Source organism: Dendrobium catenatum, unplaced genomic scaffold, assembly GCF_001605985.2.
Source record: "Dendrobium catenatum unplaced genomic scaffold, ASM160598v2 fragScaff_scaffold_264, whole genome shotgun sequence".
In the NCBI taxonomy this organism is placed as follows: Eukaryota; Viridiplantae; Streptophyta; class Magnoliopsida; order Asparagales; family Orchidaceae; genus Dendrobium; species Dendrobium catenatum.
The window spans coordinates 1,273,467-1,294,453 of NW_021318726.1; the positions used below are offsets into that span (position 1 = coordinate 1,273,467).

The 20,987-nt window shown below is 36.2% G+C and overlaps 2 protein-coding genes across 2 annotated transcripts; one reads left to right on the forward strand and one right to left on the reverse strand.

The window, feature by feature from the left end:
- Positions 1-779: 779 nt before the first annotated feature.
- Positions 780-8,829, reverse strand: LOC110099139 (putative methylesterase 14, chloroplastic). The gene is made up of 6 exons (XM_020826218.2): positions 8,732-8,829; positions 2,920-3,136; positions 2,513-2,755; positions 2,269-2,412; positions 1,373-1,507; positions 780-1,096 (listed from the first exon to the last, which is right to left on the reverse strand). Exons 1-6 carry the CDS (start codon positions 8,827-8,829, stop codon positions 827-829), a joined length of 1,107 nt encoding a protein of 368 aa, XP_020681877.1. The 3' UTR covers positions 780-826.
- Positions 8,830-9,749: 920 nt separating this feature from the next.
- LOC110099131 (protein YLS7) lies at positions 9,750-16,510 on the forward strand. The gene is made up of 3 exons (XM_028693372.1): positions 9,750-10,329; positions 15,121-15,398; positions 15,514-16,510. Exons 1-3 carry the CDS (start codon positions 10,047-10,049, stop codon positions 16,255-16,257), a joined length of 1,305 nt encoding a protein of 434 aa, XP_028549205.1. The 5' UTR covers positions 9,750-10,046; the 3' UTR covers positions 16,258-16,510.
- Positions 16,511-20,987: the final 4,477 nt, after the last annotated feature.

The window sequence follows — 20,987 nt, forward strand, 5'->3', positions numbered from 1 at the left end:
TATTTAATATTTTCGTAATATTTTTTATATTGACAAATATATATAGTTTTTGAATAATATAATATACAATAAAATTGATATAAATAAATATCACGTGACATTAAATATGTTATTAAATTAGAACAATCTTTGAGCTTTTCGTGATTGTTAAATAATAAACACTAATGTTAACAAATATAAATAAATAAGGTTGGTTTTAAGTTTATTTATTTATTTTTATTATTAATTGTTTATTATTTATTTTTGAAGACTAATAAATTTTGAACTTGTTTTTAATAAATATGTAAGTACATGACATTAAATAAGCTTTTTATACTTTCAAATACAAATGCCTAATTATTGATCAAGTATTCAAGTGTACCAAATTATCTACTACAAAATCCCTTGGCATCTTTCATCTCCCAAACAGTCATGATTATCTCTGTAGAATTATTTCGAAGACAACAAAATCATTAAAAGAATAATATTAGTGAAAGTTGTTAAAGTAATAACAGTGATTTAGCTTAGCTTGCCTTACAAATTACCTAATGACAAATAATATAGATAAATATTCTGTATGGAGAATGGGCATACAACTCGTTCGAACATCAACCAGAATGTGTCACGTCAGTGATACCGAGTAGTACCGAGGACGTTATGTATTCTGATTGGTCTCCGGAGCGTTCGATGTTCGAACAAAATACTTATGAAATAATGTATGATTCAATCTTTTTAAATTTAAACAAATAATTCTAATCAAAGTTCAAATTTCAAAAAAGATGTGAAGCCAGTAAATTTTTTAGATTTTCACCACAAAGAATGAACGTATTTCCCAAGAGCTCTTTTTCTAGAGCTGGGCAATCTCAAGTAAAATCTTATTTAGCGACCGAGGCTTTGAGAAGAAAGGGCTGTGGTCACTGCCTTTGATCTTGTAGACTCCATGTGGTGGATTCTTCTGCACAATCTCCTCCTGGATTTGTAGCCTCAGAATGTTATCGTCGGCTGTTTGGATAAAAAATCGCTTAACTGTTCCATAATTCTCAGGTGTGAGCTTTAATTGCTCCATCATTGGTGCCAGAGGAACTGCTTTCATGGACATTGAAGCCAGTGCTATATCCTGCAGCTTAATCAAAGGCTTTGTGACATTAAAAATTGCACTTTGCTTAATCATCTCCTTTTTACATTTAATACGGCTATAAATGACATTATTTGAGGGATTTGAAGCCTAATCTTGTATGAAATTGAGGCTTAGTTTGGAATGGCTTTCCTATTGCTTTTTAAAGTAACTTTTTAGTCCAAAATTTTAATTTTTGTACTAGAACAAGGAGAAAGAAAGCAGTCCCAAACTATGAAATTGAGTTAACTGTGTATTAATATGAGTTGAGATAAAGACCTTGGAGGAGCAATGGTTGAAGTATAAACTTTTGATTTGGTCTTTCTCCAGCATAAGGCCAGTTGGAGGCCTCTCTTTACCATTGCCATATAACAGGTTCTGAGACTCTTTCAAGAAAAGTTCAGCTGAGCCTAGCTGCAAATGATTACCATATATATGCAGGTGTAAGATGGGGATGGTAAATTTTTTTTTTAATTTCGGATATTCTATTCAATTTTGTGATCAGATTAGGTCTTACAGACTGTTGAATTTATTTTAAGATGAGTGCAATATAAATTTTGAATAATTTCTTAAAATAAATTTTATGAATTTGAGACTTATCTTAATCAAAATTTAATCATAATATTTTTGAGCCAATTTTTTTCCCACTTTTACTCTCTATTTTGTCATGCGATCATTAAGGGCATCTCCAACCGAATATTAAACATGCATATGACGTCGTTCGGTCGTTCCAGCTGAACGTCAAATTTTTCTCCATTTGCTTGCGGGTGAACAGTGTGACGTCAATATTGGGGTTGCGCTGTTCACCAACGCGATTTTCTGTTTCAACTGGATTCGCCGAGAAACGCGCGAAAGAGAAGAAAGACGGTTACATTCGCAGAAGCGCTCAAAAAGGAGTTCGATTGGAGATGAATCGTGACAATTTTTATTTTCAATGCATTTTGGAGTGAAAAATGGGATTTTCGGTGGGAGATGCCCTATGATAATTCTTCTGAACTATTGTGTTTGAGGTGATTCACCCTTCAAAGTTTGGGTTCAAAGGAACAAGAAATTATTAGATGAGCCTAATGCCTAGTAGTTTGTATTACCCTCTATTTTCGTCCTTTGATTATGTTTTTCAAGATGAATAATATAGTGTTAATTGCAGCAGACTTGAAGCTATAGAAATAACTCACCTCCTGAGCAAAAGAGTCAAAAGGCCTTTGGCCATTATTCACCATCGTTGCACAAAGAAATATAGCTTTTGATATCTTATTTGGGTACTTTTCCATCGCATATGATATAGTTGCACCTCCACAGCTATGACCAACCAAAATAACCTGCTAAGTTTCTCTTGTTAGGAAGCTAACCAAGATCCAGATTTGCAGATCAAAGTTAAGAAATTTATACACATCTGCTAGTTGAAAGATTGATTTCAACCTTTTCATCGCCGGCGAGGCTGCAGAGATAATTCATGAGAGGTTTTGAATAATCTTCCAAACTTGTAATGTTGTTGATGTTTATGCAGTCATTTGCACCAGATCCTGCAAGATCCAAAGCAACGGGATTCATTCCTGCTTCCTCCATCATTGGAACAATTTTGTACCAGCACCAAGCTCCAAGTCCTTCTCCATGTACTAGTATGACCTTCCTTGTTTCAATGTTCTCCAGAAATATAGGGACCTGAAATGTGTGTTTCCAATATTTCAGGGTGAGAAGATGAAGACATGTTAGGGTTTTCAAAGCTTCCATTTATGGCATAGGAAAAACGCATTTTGTATTGTTCTTGATTGTCATGGAGTGGCAAGTTAATTGGTAAAAAAAATCAGAAATTGGTGATTAATTACCCGTTTGTCATTAGGCGATGGGTCTGAAAGCGAGCGACGAGGCTTTGAACGGGTTGAAACGATGCGATTAATGATGAAGCTTTCAAAGCGCTGAGAGATTTGGCAGAGTTTCTCATTTTCAGACACCAATTTCTTCATGGATGAGGAGCGATTCATCTCCTTCTTGCTCCCACACGCAAAAGCCCCTTTCAAATCCTTCATTTGCATGCATGTCATTCTATTACCCATTGCAGAAAAAAAAAATAAAGAATTTTTGTAGGGATTTGAGCCAAGTTCTGAAGAAAATGATGAGAAGGAAAAAACTACTATGTGATTTTATGGATTTGGAAAGAAACTTGGAGAGGAAAAAGTTGTTGGGATTTGGTGATAATGCTTTGAAAGATAACTAAGTTGATCTGAACAAAATCTGTAGGAATTGAAGTATGTGGAGATGCGCCTGGCCTCAATTCAACGGCTATATGGAGGTCTTGCATTCTTCTATTGATTTTAAATTTTTGAAGGAAAAAGAATTGAAGTGTTAGTTGGGAAGCTCTCTCAGACACATTGATGGACTCACGTAGCAAAGGGAATTGGTGAAGAGAACTGTCTTTGAAGGTTATATAGCCAATAACACCTAATCAGAAGAATTGTTTTTGATAATATGGTAAAATTATATAAAATAGATTTCAAATATTGGTAGGTGCCAAATGATGGTTAACTGAGAAAGTTAGATTTTGGTGAAATTTCATGATCAACTCATTTACTCTCTTAATTATAGGATGGGAGGTTGGGAACTAGGAAGATTGATATATAGACATTTGATAATGGCAAGGAATATATGATATCAAGAGATGGTAAGTGGTATGCTCAATCTTTTTCTTTGTAAGAGGAGAGACTAACTACCATGAAGGCTGGTGTCTAATCCCGATGGAAGATGTTAGGCTTTGGTGGACATCAGATGGTGATTGACTGTAAATGTTTAATTTTGGGTCACAATAAGTTTTTTGCCCAGTCGTTCTCCTTATAAGAGGAGAAACTGACGACTGTAAAGGTAAGTGGAATGATAAACTTAGGATGTAAACTTATGATATGAAGTTAATAGTAGAATTTAGTAAACTTTTAATTTGATTATCTTAATCAATATGAAATGCTATATCAGTTTTTATTTTTTATTTGTCAAATGATAATATTATGATATTATTGGATTAGATAAATATTATCAAATTCATGGTTAAAAATTTCCAAAACTTTTTATGTATATTGTTGCTATCTCAAGCAATTTTTATAAATTGTCATGTCAAAATATTGTCATTTGGTAGGATTTAAAAAAATCACAATGTATTGGAATTCACACATTTTCTTGTTGCAAACTTTGAAAATTTTAATTTATCAGTTGTATATATATGTTTTGGGAATTAGATAAAAATATTAATGGATCCTTCTTAAGAAGTTCTAGAAGATTTTACAAAGTGAAGTTTCCTAAAAAAAAAAAAATTAAAATGGTTATTGATCATTAATTCATACACCGTAATATTTTTTTAGGACTTTTGAGCCAATTAAGGCTTCGTTTGAGACAGTTTTCTTTCTGTTTCTTAAAGCAGTTTTTTAATACAAAATTAAAAAAATTTATACTTGAAATCCGCTTTAAGAAGCATAAAAAAAGCCGTCCCAGATAAAACCTAAGACAAACTCACACATATATCACATACATGCATCACATATGCAAAGTTTGAATCTAAAATCTCTTGATTGATAATCAAAGCTCCCAACCAACAACGAACATATCATACACAGCCCTATCTTCATCGAAAAACCTTTTAAAAGGATCAGATAAGTTTTATGATATTCTTGATGCCATGAGAAAAAAAAAAAAGGCTCATAGAGATATTAGTTCTCTCATTTGTCTATAAAAAAATTATTTCTTGGACCTTTATAGCATGAATAATTTCCTTAGTCTTCATGAATATCTCATGATTTTGTGGTTCGCCATTACAGCTTTATATTTATTGCCAATCGATCGCCATTAAATTCGAATAAAAGAAGATCAAAATGACTGTGTTTGAAGCCTTTAGACAACTTGAAGGGTTGCGTGCCATTTCGTCTTTGGCATATTCCCATTGCTCGTATGCTCAACACGTCCTATTTCTTTCAATATTTTGGTCTATAATTTGAAATAATTTAAGTATTTATTGAGATGTTGCTATGCTTAAACTTTCTTAAGAACATTTATTTATGTTTCTTATGTAATTAAAAGGCATATTTGTCAGTTTTATTCATTGATAAATGATAATAAAAAAATAAGTATATATTAAATAAGATTTGCTCGGTGGGCGACAATTATTGTAATGGGCAGAGAAAGAATGAACATGCCTTTTGGCTAAATCACTCTAGACTGTTTTAAGGGGTGCAAATAAGGAGTCCGATTCAAATTTGGGCTAACTTAAGCTCAACTTGCCTCTAGTTCAAACTCGTGCTCGAGCTCATATGGCCAACTTGCACCTAGTCGTCCTTATACTCTCAAGCTTGATGTATCAATTGATATTAATCCAACCATCTTGACAAGCAGACAAGTCAAATTGGGCTCAACTTGAGGTTAAGCTTGTATACTAGTTAAGCTCAAACTCAAACTTATGGCTTGAGAAGTTCGACTTGCGAGCTCATTAGCTAGTCGAGCTTGACCCAGCTTAGCTCACTTATACCCCTATGATCTATGGTGGCTAGAAAGTCGTTGAACATGTTCGAAATTAAAGGCATTGATGGGCTGAGCTCATGAAAGTCACGATAGGAGTTAGTTGTAGAAGGAAGGAATGGAGTTCCTCAAACCGGCAATGAATTGGGTTAATCAAAGCAAGAGAAATACAAATCATATTTAGGGTTTCTAATTGAGTCGGCTAAAGCTCGAGCTCAAGCTCATGTAATACATGTGCTCTAGTTTGATCTCAAGTTCTACCTCGCAGCTCGATAAGCACAACTCACTAGATCATTAATGAGTTGAGTTTGCACCAACTCAGCTCACTTACAACTTTAATGCTTACCGATATTAGAATTTCTCAATTAAACTTTTTTTTTTTTTGGACAGTTAGGCCAATTAAGGCATACTCACACACACATTGCATATATAATACTCGAACCCAATACATCTTAGTTGGTAACCTAAGCTCACAACCAACAGACTAAGATGAGCTATGTCTGTGATTTGATCACTTTACTTAGTTCTACCTATGTTTGTGAGATTAATCTGAATAAACTGGACTATATTATGATTTTGTTTACTTAGTTCTACCTATGATTTGATTAGTTTGATTCTAGCTATGATTTGACTCTATACAATTAGTTTAGCAAACTCATCAATCATTCAGTCCATTTGAGCTAAGCAGATCAACCAAATATGCACACCTCCTCACTTAGGAGAAATTATTATATGTCGACACCGGATGGTCCGAAGACCAATCAAAATGTGCCACATCACCCGGTACTTAGCAGTGCCAAGCACCAGTACTAAGCAAAAAAGTGATGTGGTGCATTCTGGTTGGTCTCCGGACAACGTCCAAGGTCCGCACATAATAATTTTTCCTCACTTAGGCACAACTTAGTGCAATTTTTCTAATTAAAAAAAAATGTTTTTTTTTTTATTAAAAAATTTAAAATGTTATAGATATATAAAAAAGGGGGATTTACATACATACCACTTTATTTTATGTTATTTATGTATCTAACACTTAAAACATTAATATCGCATGCCTAGAACCCATAGAACAAATTTGGATGTATGGAATGAAATATTAAAGTTTATAAGATGGTATGAATGACATAAATGAATTATAGGAGTGATATATTTGATATTAAAGTTGTATAAGAGTAGTAGATATGTAATATTAATATTTTATGTGTTAGATATGTAAATAACATGAAATAAAGTGTCATCTATATATAATTTGGGTGTTATTCGTTTTTCTTAAGAGAAAAGGCTTGGAATTACACATCAGCTTTAAATTATTTCTTCTGAAACTACTCTTAGAAAACTTCATTCACGTCAAACGGACCCTAAATTATTTCTTCTGACCGTTAATTTTTTTATATTAATTGAATCAATTTTAAATAAATATGACGTGCAGGGAATCCAATTTATACTAGAAATTATTATAATATATTTAAAATCATTTAATTTCCAAGAAGTTGATTAAAAATACAATAAATTATTATATAGTAAACTTGTATCACATTTAAAAATTTTATTTGTTAGACTTTTAAGAATATTAAACTTAACTTCACGTAAAAGTAAAGAATTAATATTTATAATTATATGATATATTTATCTCATTTTGATCTGTTGGTTGAAATTTTGACTATCAACTAAGAGGATTTGGATTCAAATCTTTGTGTATGTGATGTGTGTGTTCGTTTATCTTAATTGACCTAAATGTCCAAAGAAAAATTTATATAATATTTATGTAGTATTTTTTTATTTATGTGTCATTTAATATGCTGAAAAATAAATATAAAGTAAAAGAAATGTATTATAATAGAAATGCAATATATTTGAATTTTTTTTTGAAATATTTAGATAAGCATAAAATAAATTTAGAAAATTATTATTTTTTGTTTGAAGCAACGATGGCTAGCGGTGTTGATGACTAGTAAGATAGTGAATGACATATCGAAGCCAGGCTGATAATAACAAACAAATTCTCGTATATTTAGAACTTGCCCAAATTTAACGATTTTAAAAGAGACTAAGGCTTCAATGGGACGGCTTTTTTATTGCTTTCTAAAACGGAGTTCCGTTTTAGTACAAAAATAAAAAAATTTGTACTAAAACTCCATTTTAGAAAGCAATAAAAAAGACGTCTCAAACGAACCCTAAAATTAAATTAGAGGATAAATTCTAAAATACTTTAAAATTTTAAGTACTACTTTCTAAAACAAATTTTTAATAAAAAAATTTTAGAACTTCAGCCATTCACTTAAGGTCAGTCAAGCAGGCCATGTGAGCGCATATTCATTATCGTATATGAACCGATCTCCTAGAGAAATAACACCATGTTGCACCACGTGGCTTGTGTGGGGAGATGTGCGGTGAAGGAAGCAACACCACTTTCTGTAATTTTGATAGAAATCATGACATTTTTAAGCTTATAGCTTACGCTTCACATAACCTTTTCCTTCAAACAATTGCAATGATCTTTTAAAAATCTAGATTGATGAGTGTTCATCAGCTGAAAGATTAACATTTTATTTGGGATAATTTTTTTAGTATTTTGTAAAATTGATACGTCGTCAAAAAATTATCTTAATTGGACGCGAATCTCGATGCAAAATAAAATTGGAAACTTCAAAAATTAATTCGGAGACCATCCGAACTCCGATTTCAGCAAACTTACAGTCGAACTGAGCGTCTCGGAAATACGAACCAAACGACACCAAATTCAACTCGATCCGAGCCCAAATGGGTCGGAATCATGGACCTGAAGCGCTGTTGGAAGGTTCAAACCGCAATTTGAGATATCAAACGGTCTCCGATTTTAACGAGCTTATACTCGAATCGAATGGCTCAACGAGACGAATCCAACGAGCCCAAGATCTCCGAATTCCGACATCTCTAAGACCTTCAAATGTCCAACGAACGGTGCATGATCGTAGGATTCGATATCGACCGTCCATTCAATCACTCCCTATTCGCCCTTGATCTCACACCTATTTACAAACTATGCCACTCCAAAAAAACTATAAATAGAGCCCTCATTCTTCACAAGAGAGGATCCAAGCAAGAAGGGAAGATAATAAGAGAAGAGGAGAATAGAAGAAAGAAGCTCCTCCTGACCACCGACAGAACCTCGCCGGACCACCACAGGAGCTCGCCGGACCAGTGCTGGAACCTCGCCGGACCACCACAGGAACTCGCAGACCACCGCCGGACCACCGCCGGAACATCGCCGGACCACCAATGGAGCTTCGTTGCACCACCACCTCAAGGCCCGACGTTCAGGCCCGACATTTCTGCTCAAGTCCCGACGTTCTGCTGAAGGCCCAATGTTCTGCTCAATGCCCGACGTTCTGCTGAAGGCCCAACGTTCTGCTCAAGGCCCGACATTCTGCTGAAGGCCCAACGTTCTGCTCAAGGCCCAACGTTCAGGCCCGACGTTCAGGCCCAACATTCTGCTCAAGGCTCGACGTTTTGCTTAAGGCCAGACTACCAACTAACACCCGAACTTCCAGGTGACGCCATGGTACTATCAAGTGACACTAGGTCTAACACCAGACTTCTATCGAACAGTTGCTAATTGTAATCTGATCGCCCTTAGGGGCGAGTTAGCCCTTTGTAATCGACTCAAATTATAGTGGAATCATTTTCAACTGAGCTAGACCCCGTGATTTTTCCCATTTTCAAGGGTTTTCCACGTAAAAAATCTTGTGTTCTCTGTATGAGAGCTAGCTATCCGTACAATGCTAAAACGCAAAATAATAACTCTATCGCCGCGTATATTCTAGCCCGCAACAAAACGATTTTTTAATTTAAATTTTTTTAAAAAAAAATTTATGCTTAAAAATTATTTTATAAAGAAAAAAAAAGTATCCCAAATCCCAAACAAAATCTTGATATAATTTTTTTATTATTTTATAAAAAAAATTTAATAAAAAATTTTAAATTAAAAAAAAAATTGGCATACTAAAAATTAGTTCAGTAAGAAAACAATAAAAAATTAGAGTCTCAAATAGATTCGCAATCAGCATGTTTTCTATTTAATTAATAAAATATTTAACCTATATTTTTATCTTCTTACAAAAAATAATCTTTATATATACAACTTAAAATCCGTAGGGAAACTTATTGTAACTCCCACTATCGAACTTTTGTAGCTAAAGACTAAAATTTTCAGATTAGCTAACTCTTCCCATCTTAAAAACTACTTAGCCGTTGACCACCTTGTTTTATTAACCGAATTTGTATTCTACGCCATTGGAGCTTCACAGCGAGGTGCTATTCCTGCCCTTTGGCTCCCAATGTCTTTCTTCTTGAACTGGTCTGTATTTCCTGTTTACATCCATAGGGAAACTAAAGGATCTTTAGATAATTTCACCATGAGAAGAGCCTAAGATTGGTAGCTAGATTTGAGAAAAGCTTAGGTTTCTGTTCAGGAGTTGAGACTATGGAAATCGCTTTGTCTAAGAAATTTCTGTGTGCTTGCACAGTTCAGCGATCCCTCGTAAGCTCTGTGGGCATCATGGTTTTGTTTCTTATCACAGCGTCGTGGTTTCTTGTTTCTTCCAGAAGTTCAATATTTCCATTAAGTGTAAAAGTTGCAGAAGATATTCAAAATACAGAGAATACTACTAAGATGGGTTCAGGAAATCACGGCGATGGCCAGCTAATTTTGGACGCCAGAGATATCCCTTTCGCGGAATCTAAGAAGTCGAGGAAGGCTGAGGCTGGTGAGTTCACTTCCTTAATCTTTGTAATCAAGCTTCCTGAAATGATTTTACAGAAAGGATCTACGTTCTTGATATGGTTTTTTGGCCCGGAAAATATTTTAGGCCATGATATTTGGACTTAAAGCATGGCCTAAAATATTTTCGAGAAAGTGTTTTATAGTTATTGGATTTGTTTTAAGATGAGTATAATGAATGGTTAATCGATTAATTATCTTTATAAAGGCGTGTGCCTTCATTTTGTTGTATACCTTAAGGATTAGGACGTTAAGATTCCATAGTAACTATTATAGTGAAATCTGTAAGGACAACAACAGGACATTTCATAGCCCTCGATTTAAACGAACTTATATAAACTTTTGTTGTGTTTTGTAGGTGTATCTTCGTTAATATATATTTGAATTACATTTTGCCTATTTTCAATATAAAAAATAAAAAGATTTCATGTGATTCAAATTAAGTTCAAGTTATTGCGAGTTTGCGTGGAATCTGATTGTGTTGATTAATTTGATTATATTGTTGCCTCAGGCCACAACTTGATTTCTCGTGCTAAATAGGGGGTGCAGGGGGTTGGGTTCGGGTGCATTTTGCCTATTTTCAATATAAATTTTGTTTTTCCCGTACAATGCCTAGGTGCTGTGTACCCAAGCGCCCAGGTGCTGTGTTCCTGAGCGCCCCAGTGCTACCGAGTTTTTTGAGAGAAACGACAGTGAGCGGCGCACCACAATGCTTTAGATTCAGCGCCACAGCACTGGGTAGTGCCACAATGTTGCCGGTTTGAGTGTCGCAACATCATTATAACAAAGGCTAGAGTGCCTCAATGCTCTAAATTGGCACCATTGCACTTTGAGGCAGACTGGATAGTTTTCTTTCTTGTTTTTCTGAAGGGTAGCATCCCTTGGGATTATTATCTTGTTTTTCCTTTTGTGTTTTGTGTGTTAGAATGGTGCAAGAGAGGAGGTACGTAAGGAGAGAGTGAGAGAGAAGAGAGATATATACTTATTTCTCCTAATTTTCATAATGAATTTCTTGGTGTGGTGTGGCTCCATGATTTTTTCCCGTTTTCTAGTCTTTCCACGTTAAATTCTAGTGCCATTTACTTTCCACTGTTTTTTAACTTTCTTATTTGTTTCACTGTAGGGTTTACTTCCATCCCCAACAGTTCTTATGACAAAATACAATCAGGTAGTGTTGGATGAATTTAACAAACATAAACTAGCAAGATTTTGAGAAAGTTTACAACCAGCCCTCATGTTTTTATAGTTATTTTAGCTTTTTTCAAAGACAAATAATTACATTGTAGGTTTTGATATATTTCGATTGGATGCCAAAACAGGTGAGGATTCTAATTCTTCAGAGAACTCTACTAAGACCATTACAGGAAAATTAGATAGCAGCATCTCTATATGGGCGCCTGCAAGTCATAACACTTCCTCCCATTCTAGAAATTCTGGGAAGACTAAGTTTGGTATGTTCTATTGCTTTTGAAGAATTTGGTTCTTCTTGTAAAGGGTTTATCAACCATGTCAAAACTTGAAGATTGCGTAAAGAGAATATACATAATACAATTTGCAACCAGGCAATGCACTCTGAACAAATAGAAGAAGAGAAGTTCAAGAAACTTTTTTTGTTTTTCATTTTGGAAATGCCACGAAAACTTACTTTGATTTGAAATATCCACCAGCGCAGGAAAGTTTTCAGTTTCTTATCTCTTTGATAAACCAGATTAAGTTGTCATATTGTCGAACATAATATATATATACAACCTAAAAACCACAAACTTTTGATAATGTTAGTTTAAAAAAATGAAATAACAAAATGATAAGAAGCTGATATAACAAAAGAGAAAAAAACCAAATTTTAGCCCAAAAAATCTCCCACAAAAGAGAACAAATAAATAATGAAGGTATGTGAAAAATGCAAAAATTGGTCTTCACGGTACTGCAGTAATGCAGAAAAAAAGTCTTAAAAAAACAACAACAATCAATGAAAACAGACACGAAACTGCGGTTATACACAGCCATTTAAATAAACATAAATAAGACACACTAAGTGATATAATTGCTAAACCTAAGGCCAAATAACTAACACTCTTCCTTGCATTAGGTGCAGTACAATCCGAGCATTCGATTAGGGAGTTCAAATTTTTTTATTAGTAGAGATTTTGTAAAAATATCTGTAAGTGGATCTTCAGATCTTCAATAAATTAGGCTCACATCACCTTCTCTCTGCACTTCTTAAAAAAAGAATTGATGTAAATCAAAGGCTGCTCAGAAGATCTCTAGAACCTGCAAATGCAAAAACGAGAAGGAAATAGAGAAACAGAGAAAACTATGTTTTCTTAACTAACTTCCGATAATAATCATCTAATGTTCGTTTTTCCATCCAGTTTTGTTATATGTATCCTCTTTGAACCCATGTACTTAGTACAATTACCTTTACTATATAAGACAAAAACTGTAACTATTAGTAGTGGAAGAATATAAAGTAAGTAGCTTAATTTGCTAATATACGATCTGATGCGGTGCATCAAGAATAGCTTAATTTTAACATGTTTGGTGTATGTTATGGCAGTTGTCTCTTTCCCGTTGAAAGAAATGTAATCGCCATTACCAACCCTGACTTTAGAAATATCAGTTGGCTTCAAGTCTTTAAAGTGTTCCTTATCATTTGTCATGTGTTTTGTACATTCTCTATCTATCAACCCGCTTTCAAATGAACTACTGCTTATAAAACAAGGTGCCGGAAAAAGCTAATCTTCAGAAAAAGCTAATCTTCATCCTTTTGATCTCCAAATTGGGCTTCGACTAAAGCTAATCTTCATCCTTTTGATCTGCAAATTGGGCTTCGACTTCTTGTAGTTTAGCCTTTTCCTTACAGATCACTGCTTCATGTCCAAGTTGATCACACTTTGAACATTTAGCATCAATTCTTCTCCAAATTTAAATGGAAGATGCACCTTTTATTGCGATGCCTATAAGTCTCTTCGAGTAATTTTTAATTGTCTCAGAGTCCTTTCTTTTGAGTTCAAACTCCTTGATCAAATTTAGGATGCATACCTTTAACTCTTTCATCTCCTGCACATCTTTGAGATAGTCCCAAATGGCTTTCGTTGATTTCTTGAGACATAATTCTTGTAAAAATTGTTGGTGAGATAGCTGCGAATAAACATGCCGTCGCCTTCAACTTTGTTGTCCTTTCTCCTTTTGTGTCTTTATCTGTGCCATCGTCGAATATGTTAAGAGAGATGGAACTTCATAATCTTCTTCGGCAGCCTCCCAAACATCCAAGCCATCTTAGCAGGCCTCCATCTGCAACGCCCACATTTGATAGTTTTCTCCATCAAAAATTAGTGAAACCATTGATGAGAAGTTGGATTAATCTTTCATTAGAGCACTCAAATGAACTCCCAGATCCGTCAAGAATTCTGATATAATGGCTTGCAAAGTGACATACGTAGGATTTAATTCAAGTATAATTTACTAAATCTAGTAAATTCAGATATAGCAAATCCTAAAAATTGTCTGACATAATATTGTTAAATATGATTAAAGTCTTGTAAGCTGCTTGGCAGATATTTTCAATCTTTAGTATTTAAATGAACAGAAGAAAAGGATAAATGAAGAGAAGTCGTGTAGATATCCTAAATCTTAGTCCTGCAGGATTAACTAAATCTGCAAAAGGAGGAAAATGAGGTTTAAGAAGATAATAAGATTTATGTTATTCAAAAAACTATCTGCAGTATTTAGCCAAAATCTTGGTAAATCTTTCAACTAAAGAGCTCCCAACCATTAATATTAAGTTTGTAGATATAGAGTGAGACTTGTCATTATTAAACGAATCCAAGTCAGCCATGATTATGACCTTCTAGAGTACTGCAATGGTTTCTTGACAAATACATCTTAAGAATGAACTTTGAGTTTGCCAGGAAAGATAGTGTCATCAACCTTAGAGTAAAAGAGTAAATATGATGAATCACAAAATAATTGTAATAGTGATTCAGCTTCAAAAACAAAAATATTAAAATTTATGTTGTTTTGCTTAAGTCCTATGTCCACAACCACATAAAAATAGAATAATCTACTAAACGTTAAAAAGTATATATAAAGCATCACACTTCTTTTAAAGTTGGAGATATTGACAAAATATCATTTTATCATGTTGAGAGAAAATATAATCACTTATTACAAAAATGAGGACTAGATATGAAGGATATATTGTTTTTGCTCTAATTACTCTTTAAACTTATCTATAATAGGAGTTTAAATGATAACTATTTTTTGTTATGAACAATGACTTCTTCTCTTGTAAAAATAAACAATACTTCTTTCTTCCTGAAGTAGCTACAGAACTACATTTGCAAGAACCTGAAAACCTTTTTCATTTTTTCCTCGGATAACACTGCTCTCCTTTATCCTTTCCTCTCTTGTTCACTCCTCTCATTTCATTTTTGCTTCTTGTTGCTAGATATTTCAACACAATATGCTTAGACATGAATCATGATAGGTAGCAAGTTTGAATTTAATAAAGCTTGAGTTTAATAGCCACCATCTTAAAATTAAGTGTGAGTAAATTAATTTCAAGTTAGATTAGTCACAGTTTTGAAAAATTAAATGTGAATTAGTTTATGTAACCATCATCTTGAAAAAAAATCTGAATGACTCTTAAATTGGTAGCTATCAATCATAAAAAATCAAGATAACTAATGAAGAGTTTTGAAGTTAAACTCCACCATTAACAGAATATACACTTCCCTCCTTAATTAAACTTGCTTATTTCTCTGCAACTTCCTAGGAGATTGTGATCTATACCATGGAAAATGGATATACGACCCCACTGGACCTCTTTATACAAACATCACTTGTCCTGTTTTGACACAATCACAGAACTGTCAGGGCAATGGGAGACCAGACAAGGACTATGAGAACTGGAGATGGAAGCCAGATCAATGCAATATCCCCCGATTTGACGCCAGAAAATTCTTAGAAATGATGAAGGGAAAGATACTGGCCTTCATTGGAGATTCAGTTGCTCGAAATCAAATGGAATCTATGCTTTGTATTTTATGGCAGGTAAAAATAAAAAAATTCTCTACTTTACTTCTCTTTCACATTAATATGAATGTTCAGAAGTTTAGGCAGTGAACTGCTAGACAAACTAAGATCACCTGAAGCGATTTTCTTACAGGTAGAAGCTCCAAGAATGCGTGGTAATCGACGAATGCACAGATGGCACTTCAGGTCCACCTCCACCACCATTGTGCGCATATGGTCCTCGTGGCTCGTCCACAAGTCGGCTTCTCGAGGGATAGTTAGGGTTCATCTCGACAAACCAGATGAAGCCTTCTTTGAACTCCTTCCGATGTTTGATGTAGTCGTCCTCTCTTCAGGCCACTGGTTCTCCAAGGGATCTATCTACCTCCTCAATGGCGAGATTGTTGGAAGCCAGCTCAAGCATTCTGATCGAAATCCAAGAAATCATATCAACAGCATGAATGCTTACAATATAGCGACGGAGACAGTTCTAACTGCAATAGCAACTCATCCAAACTACACAGGCATAACGATTCTCCGAACTTATTCACCAGATCATTACAACAGAGGCTCTTGCAGTAACAATGCGGAACCTGCAAGAAAACTTGCAGGAAATGGACATACTGTGATGATGCATGACAAACAGGTTGAAAGCTTCAAAGCAGCTGTCAAGAAGGTGAGCAATGGTTCCAAGTTAAGGTTGATGGACATCACAGAGGTCTTTGGATACCGGCACGATGGGCATCCAGGGCGATATGGGAATCCAGATGCAAAGAATTTGATGGGGAGACATATCGGTGGGAGGAGACAGAGTGAGGATTGTTTACATTGGTGCATGCCGGGACCAGTGGATATCTGGAATGAGATTTTGTTTGAGATCTTAAAAAGGGAATTGTAGTGAGAGCTGAAAGCCGAAGCAGAGCAATGAAGACAAGAAAGAACAAGAAGACGGTGAATAAGGAAGAAAAGAATTTTATTATGATATCTTAACAGAGAGTACAATGCTACTAATATAGAGTTATATATAGGCAAAAGTAATAGCACCAATAGGGTGAATACACGTGTAAAGTAATAAAAGAAACTAAAATAATAGAAACTAAGTTTTCTGTTTAATATCCCCCCTCAAGATGATGTATCCAGCGGTTGCATTATCTTGTTGGTGAGTAATTTGAACCGAGGAGATGGGAGAGGTTTAGTAAACAAATCTGCCAATTGATCCTTCGTAGGTATGTGACGAAGTTGAATTGTGCTGTCTTTAACACAATTTCGAATGTAATGGCAGTCAACCTCTATGTGTTTGGACCTGGCATGGAAGACCGGATTTGTTGCCAAGGCTATAGCAGAGGTGTTGTCACAAAAAAGCGGTGTAGCCGATGATTGAGGACAATGTAATTCTTGTAGCAGACGACGAATCCATGTGATCTCGGCGGCCGTAGAGGCTAGAGCTCTATATTCTGCTTCAGTAGAAGAGCGAGCAACGGCATTTTGCTTCTTGGCACTCCATGAGATGAGGGATGTACCGAGAAAGTTGCAATAACCGGTCATGGATTTCCGGTCTTTGGTGTCTCCGGCCCAGTCAGAATCCGAATAGGACTGAAGAATAGGTTTGTCCCGAAATAAAGGTAGTCCGAGATGCAATGTTCCTTGTAGATACCGAAGAAGACGTTTGAGCTCCTCGAAATGTGCAGTGGTCGGATTTTGCATGTGTTGACATATCTTGTTGACGGTGAACGCAATGTCCGGCCGAGTAAGAGTAAGATATTGGAGACAGCCAGCGATTTGACGATAAAATGTCGGATTTGAAAAAGAAGAGGTTAGATTTATTTGTTTAGAGCTTATTGAAAATGGAGTAGCAACGGTTTTGCAATTAGTCATACCTGCTCGTGCTAAAATGTTCTGGGTAAATCGGCTTTGGGAGAGATGTAATCCATACGACGTCGGAGTAACTTGTATTCCCAGAAATTGAGTCAGTGACCCAAGATCGCGCATAGTGAAGGTGGCATTGAGATTGTTGATGAGCTGCTTGAGTGCTGTGGCGGAATTTCCAGTGAGTATAATGTCGTCGACGTAGACTAGAAAATACATTTGTATGTCGTTGTGATTGTAAAGTAAGAGGGATGGATCGGATGAGCTGATGGTGAACCCAAGAGATTGTAGATGACCGGTCAAAGTAGCGAACCATTCACGAGGCGATTGTTTAAGTCCGTAGAGTGCCTTTTTAAGGCGACAAACATGGTTAGGATGATTTTGGTCGATGAACCCAATCGGCTGTTTCATATATACTAGATGAGTGAGATTGCCGTGGAGAAATGCGTTGGAAACATCGAGCTGATGCAGAGGCCATTGGTGATGTAAAGCAATGGTTAGAAGGATTCGGATCGTAGGCATCTTGGCAACAGGGCTGAATGTTTCAGCGTAGTCGATGCCTTGTTCTTGATTGAATCCTTGGGCCACTAATCTGGCCTTGTATCGAGCGACTGATCCGTCGGCGAGATATTTAATACGAAAGATCCACCGGCAACCTAGAACATTTTGAGATGGGTCAGGTGGAACAAGATCCCATGTATTTTGTGATTTAAGTGCCTGAAACTCTTGATGCATAGCTTGTAACCAGTGTTTGGATTTCACGGCTTCCTTGTAGCAGGTGGGTTCAAGATCGGTATTAGTATGAAGAAGACTGAAAATCTTCTTTGGCCGAGAATGCCCAGTCTTAGATCGTGTTTGCATATGATGTACTGGAGCAAGTTGGCTTGTTGAATGTGATGACGTCAATTCAGTTGGAACAGGTTGGACGTTGTCTGATATTACCGGGTTAGCCGGATGAGAAGCCTCAGCGTAAATAACGGAAGATGTGCGAATGTTGTTGTTAGTAGCACAAGTTGGAACCAACAAAAGGGGAGGTATAGATTCAGTAACAGGTAAAGAAGGGGTATTAGTAGAATGAGAGGAGTAGGGAAATATACCTTCGTTAAATACGACATGTCTTGATATGTAAACAAAACCTGTACGAGGATCAAGACATCGGCATCTTTTCTGGGCAGAGGCATAACCTATAAAGACACATGCAGTGGATAGAGGAGAGAGTTTATTTGTGTTATAGGGTCGGATCCAGGGATAACAACAGCATCCAAAAATTTTTAAATGATTGTATGCAGGAGGCTTTCGGTAAAGCAATTGATATGGTGTTATGTTCTTGAGCGATCGAGAAGGAAGCCGGTTGATAAGATACACGGCGGTGTGCAAGGCTTCTACCCAGAGCGATTGTGGTAGATGAGCATCGATAAGAAGACTTCGCATAGTTTCCAGTAGGTGCCGATGCTTTCTTTCGGCGACGCCATTCTGAGCCGGCGTGTAAGGACAAGTAAACTGGTGGATGATGCCGAAGTTTTTGAAGTAGTTTTTGAATTTGTTATTGACAAACTCACCTCCGCCGTCGGAGCGAAAAATTTTAATAGTTTGATTGAATTGATTTTTAATCAAGTTATGTAATTCAAGAAATTTATCAAAAACTTCATGTTTATGAAATAACGGAAAAATCCAGCAGTATTTAGAAAAATCATCAATAAAGGAAACGTAATATTTGTATCCTTGAGCGGATGGCGTGGGAGAAGGACCCCAGACGTCGGAATGAACCAGTTCAAAGCTATGCGTAGTAAAAGATTTAGACAACATAAAAGGTAAACGACGACTTTTAGCAACATTACAACTATGACAGTTATTAGTATTAGACGTGAAACAAATTGCAGGAATAAACTTTCGAAGAGTCTGGACAGTTTGCAAAGCCGGATGTCCGAGTCTACGGTGCCAAAGGTCTGGAACCGTTTGAGCTGAGAAGAGAGCGAACTGAGCAGTGGTAGTTGGTAGAAGAATGGGATAAAGCCCGTTAAGGCAAGGTCCCTTGAGCAGAATTTGACCCGTCTTCGAGTCCTGGATTTGAAAATCATGAGCAGAGAACTTGACAGAGCATTGGTTATCTTTGGTTAAACGATAAATAGATATTAGATTGAAAGAAAGATTTGGAACATGAAGAAGGTGTTGAAGGGAAAGATTACCTGTAGGAGTCGGTAAAATACCTTTTCCGGTGTGTTGAATTGGTAGTTGGTAGCCGTTTCCAATCGTAATATGCTGATTACCAGTGTAAGATCGACTGGATTGGAGATTATTTTGATCGGCGGTAAGATGATTGGTCGCCCCGCTATCCAGAAACCAGTCCGAAGTATTGCTGTTGGCATCGGATTGAGTAAGTAGCGCGGTCTTGACGGTGTCTTCCGTGTATGAGGGATCATTACGATACCAACATTTGATCGCTGAATGGCCAGATTTGGTGCAGATTTGGCACATAATATTGCTAGTAGGATTCTTGTCCGAGCGATTTCGGCCACGGTTTGAATTTCTGCCACGGCTGAAGGGATTCCGTCCGCGGTTTCGTCCGCGATAAGCAGTCAGAGCCGTGGCCGGGTCAGTGAGATGAAGATTTTGCAATGCGGATTCTTGCGCAATATTAAGTTCTTCACTACAAAGCAATGTATACAGATCGTCGAGGCTAAGCGGCTGAAGATTGGTTCGAATGGAAGTTTTGAAAGATTGATATTGGGGTGGGAGGCCGTTAAGAGTATAAAAGATGACATCCTCTGAATGAAGCGGAGAACCAGTTGCCGCGATAGCGTCTACCACGGATTTGACAGCAAGAAGGTATTGAGACATAGTTTGATTCTTCATCGAGAGATGATGAAGCTCATTGCGCAATTGAATGGTGCGGGAACGGGTGTTGGATTGAAGACGACGGCCAATTGTTTCCCAGATATCCGCACAGTGATCAAGCGACAGAACGTATGGCAAGATGTTGGGAGAGATGAGGGAATAAAGTGCAGCAGCCAAGTTTTGATCTAGATGAGTCCAGGTTTGGAAAGAAAGCTCGGTTTCGGAGGTGGGGATGGACGGATTGGGACAGGTACAACTTCCGTCAAGAAATCCCTCAAATCCATTAGCCTTGAAGAGCTTGAAGACCTGAGACTTCCAGATGGGGAAGTTCTCAGCAGTGAGAGTGAGAGAAATACCTTTGATATGAGTCATCAAGAACTTGAGTTGTTGATGCAAAGATTGAACATCGGTTTTATGACCGGAGTTCTGTCGAGGTTCGGACGTATCCGTGTTAGAGGAGGTAGCCATTTCAACCGAAAAAGAGAGACAAGAAGCGAGGATCTAGATGAAATCCCGCTCTGATACCATGAAAGCCGAAGCAGAGCAATGAAGACAAGAAAGAACAAGAAGACCGTGAATAAGGAAGAAAAGAATTTTATTATAATATCTTAACAGAGAGTACAATGCTACTAATATAGAGTTACAGATAGGCAAAAGTAATAGCACCAATAGGGTGAATACACGTGTAAAGTAATAAAAGAAACTAAAATAATAGAAACTAAGTTTTCTGTTTAATAAGAGCAAGTGAAGGTTTGAGATTTTGTTTAGGGTGGCTTATAGTCCGAGAATTTATCAAATTCAATTAATCTCTCAACTGATTACATTTAAATTAATTTTATCCTTACATCACCTGAGGGAATTGCAGTGGAGTTCCAATCTGAGAAATTATTATATGTGGAGTTTAAATCGTCTGGACTCCAATGAAAA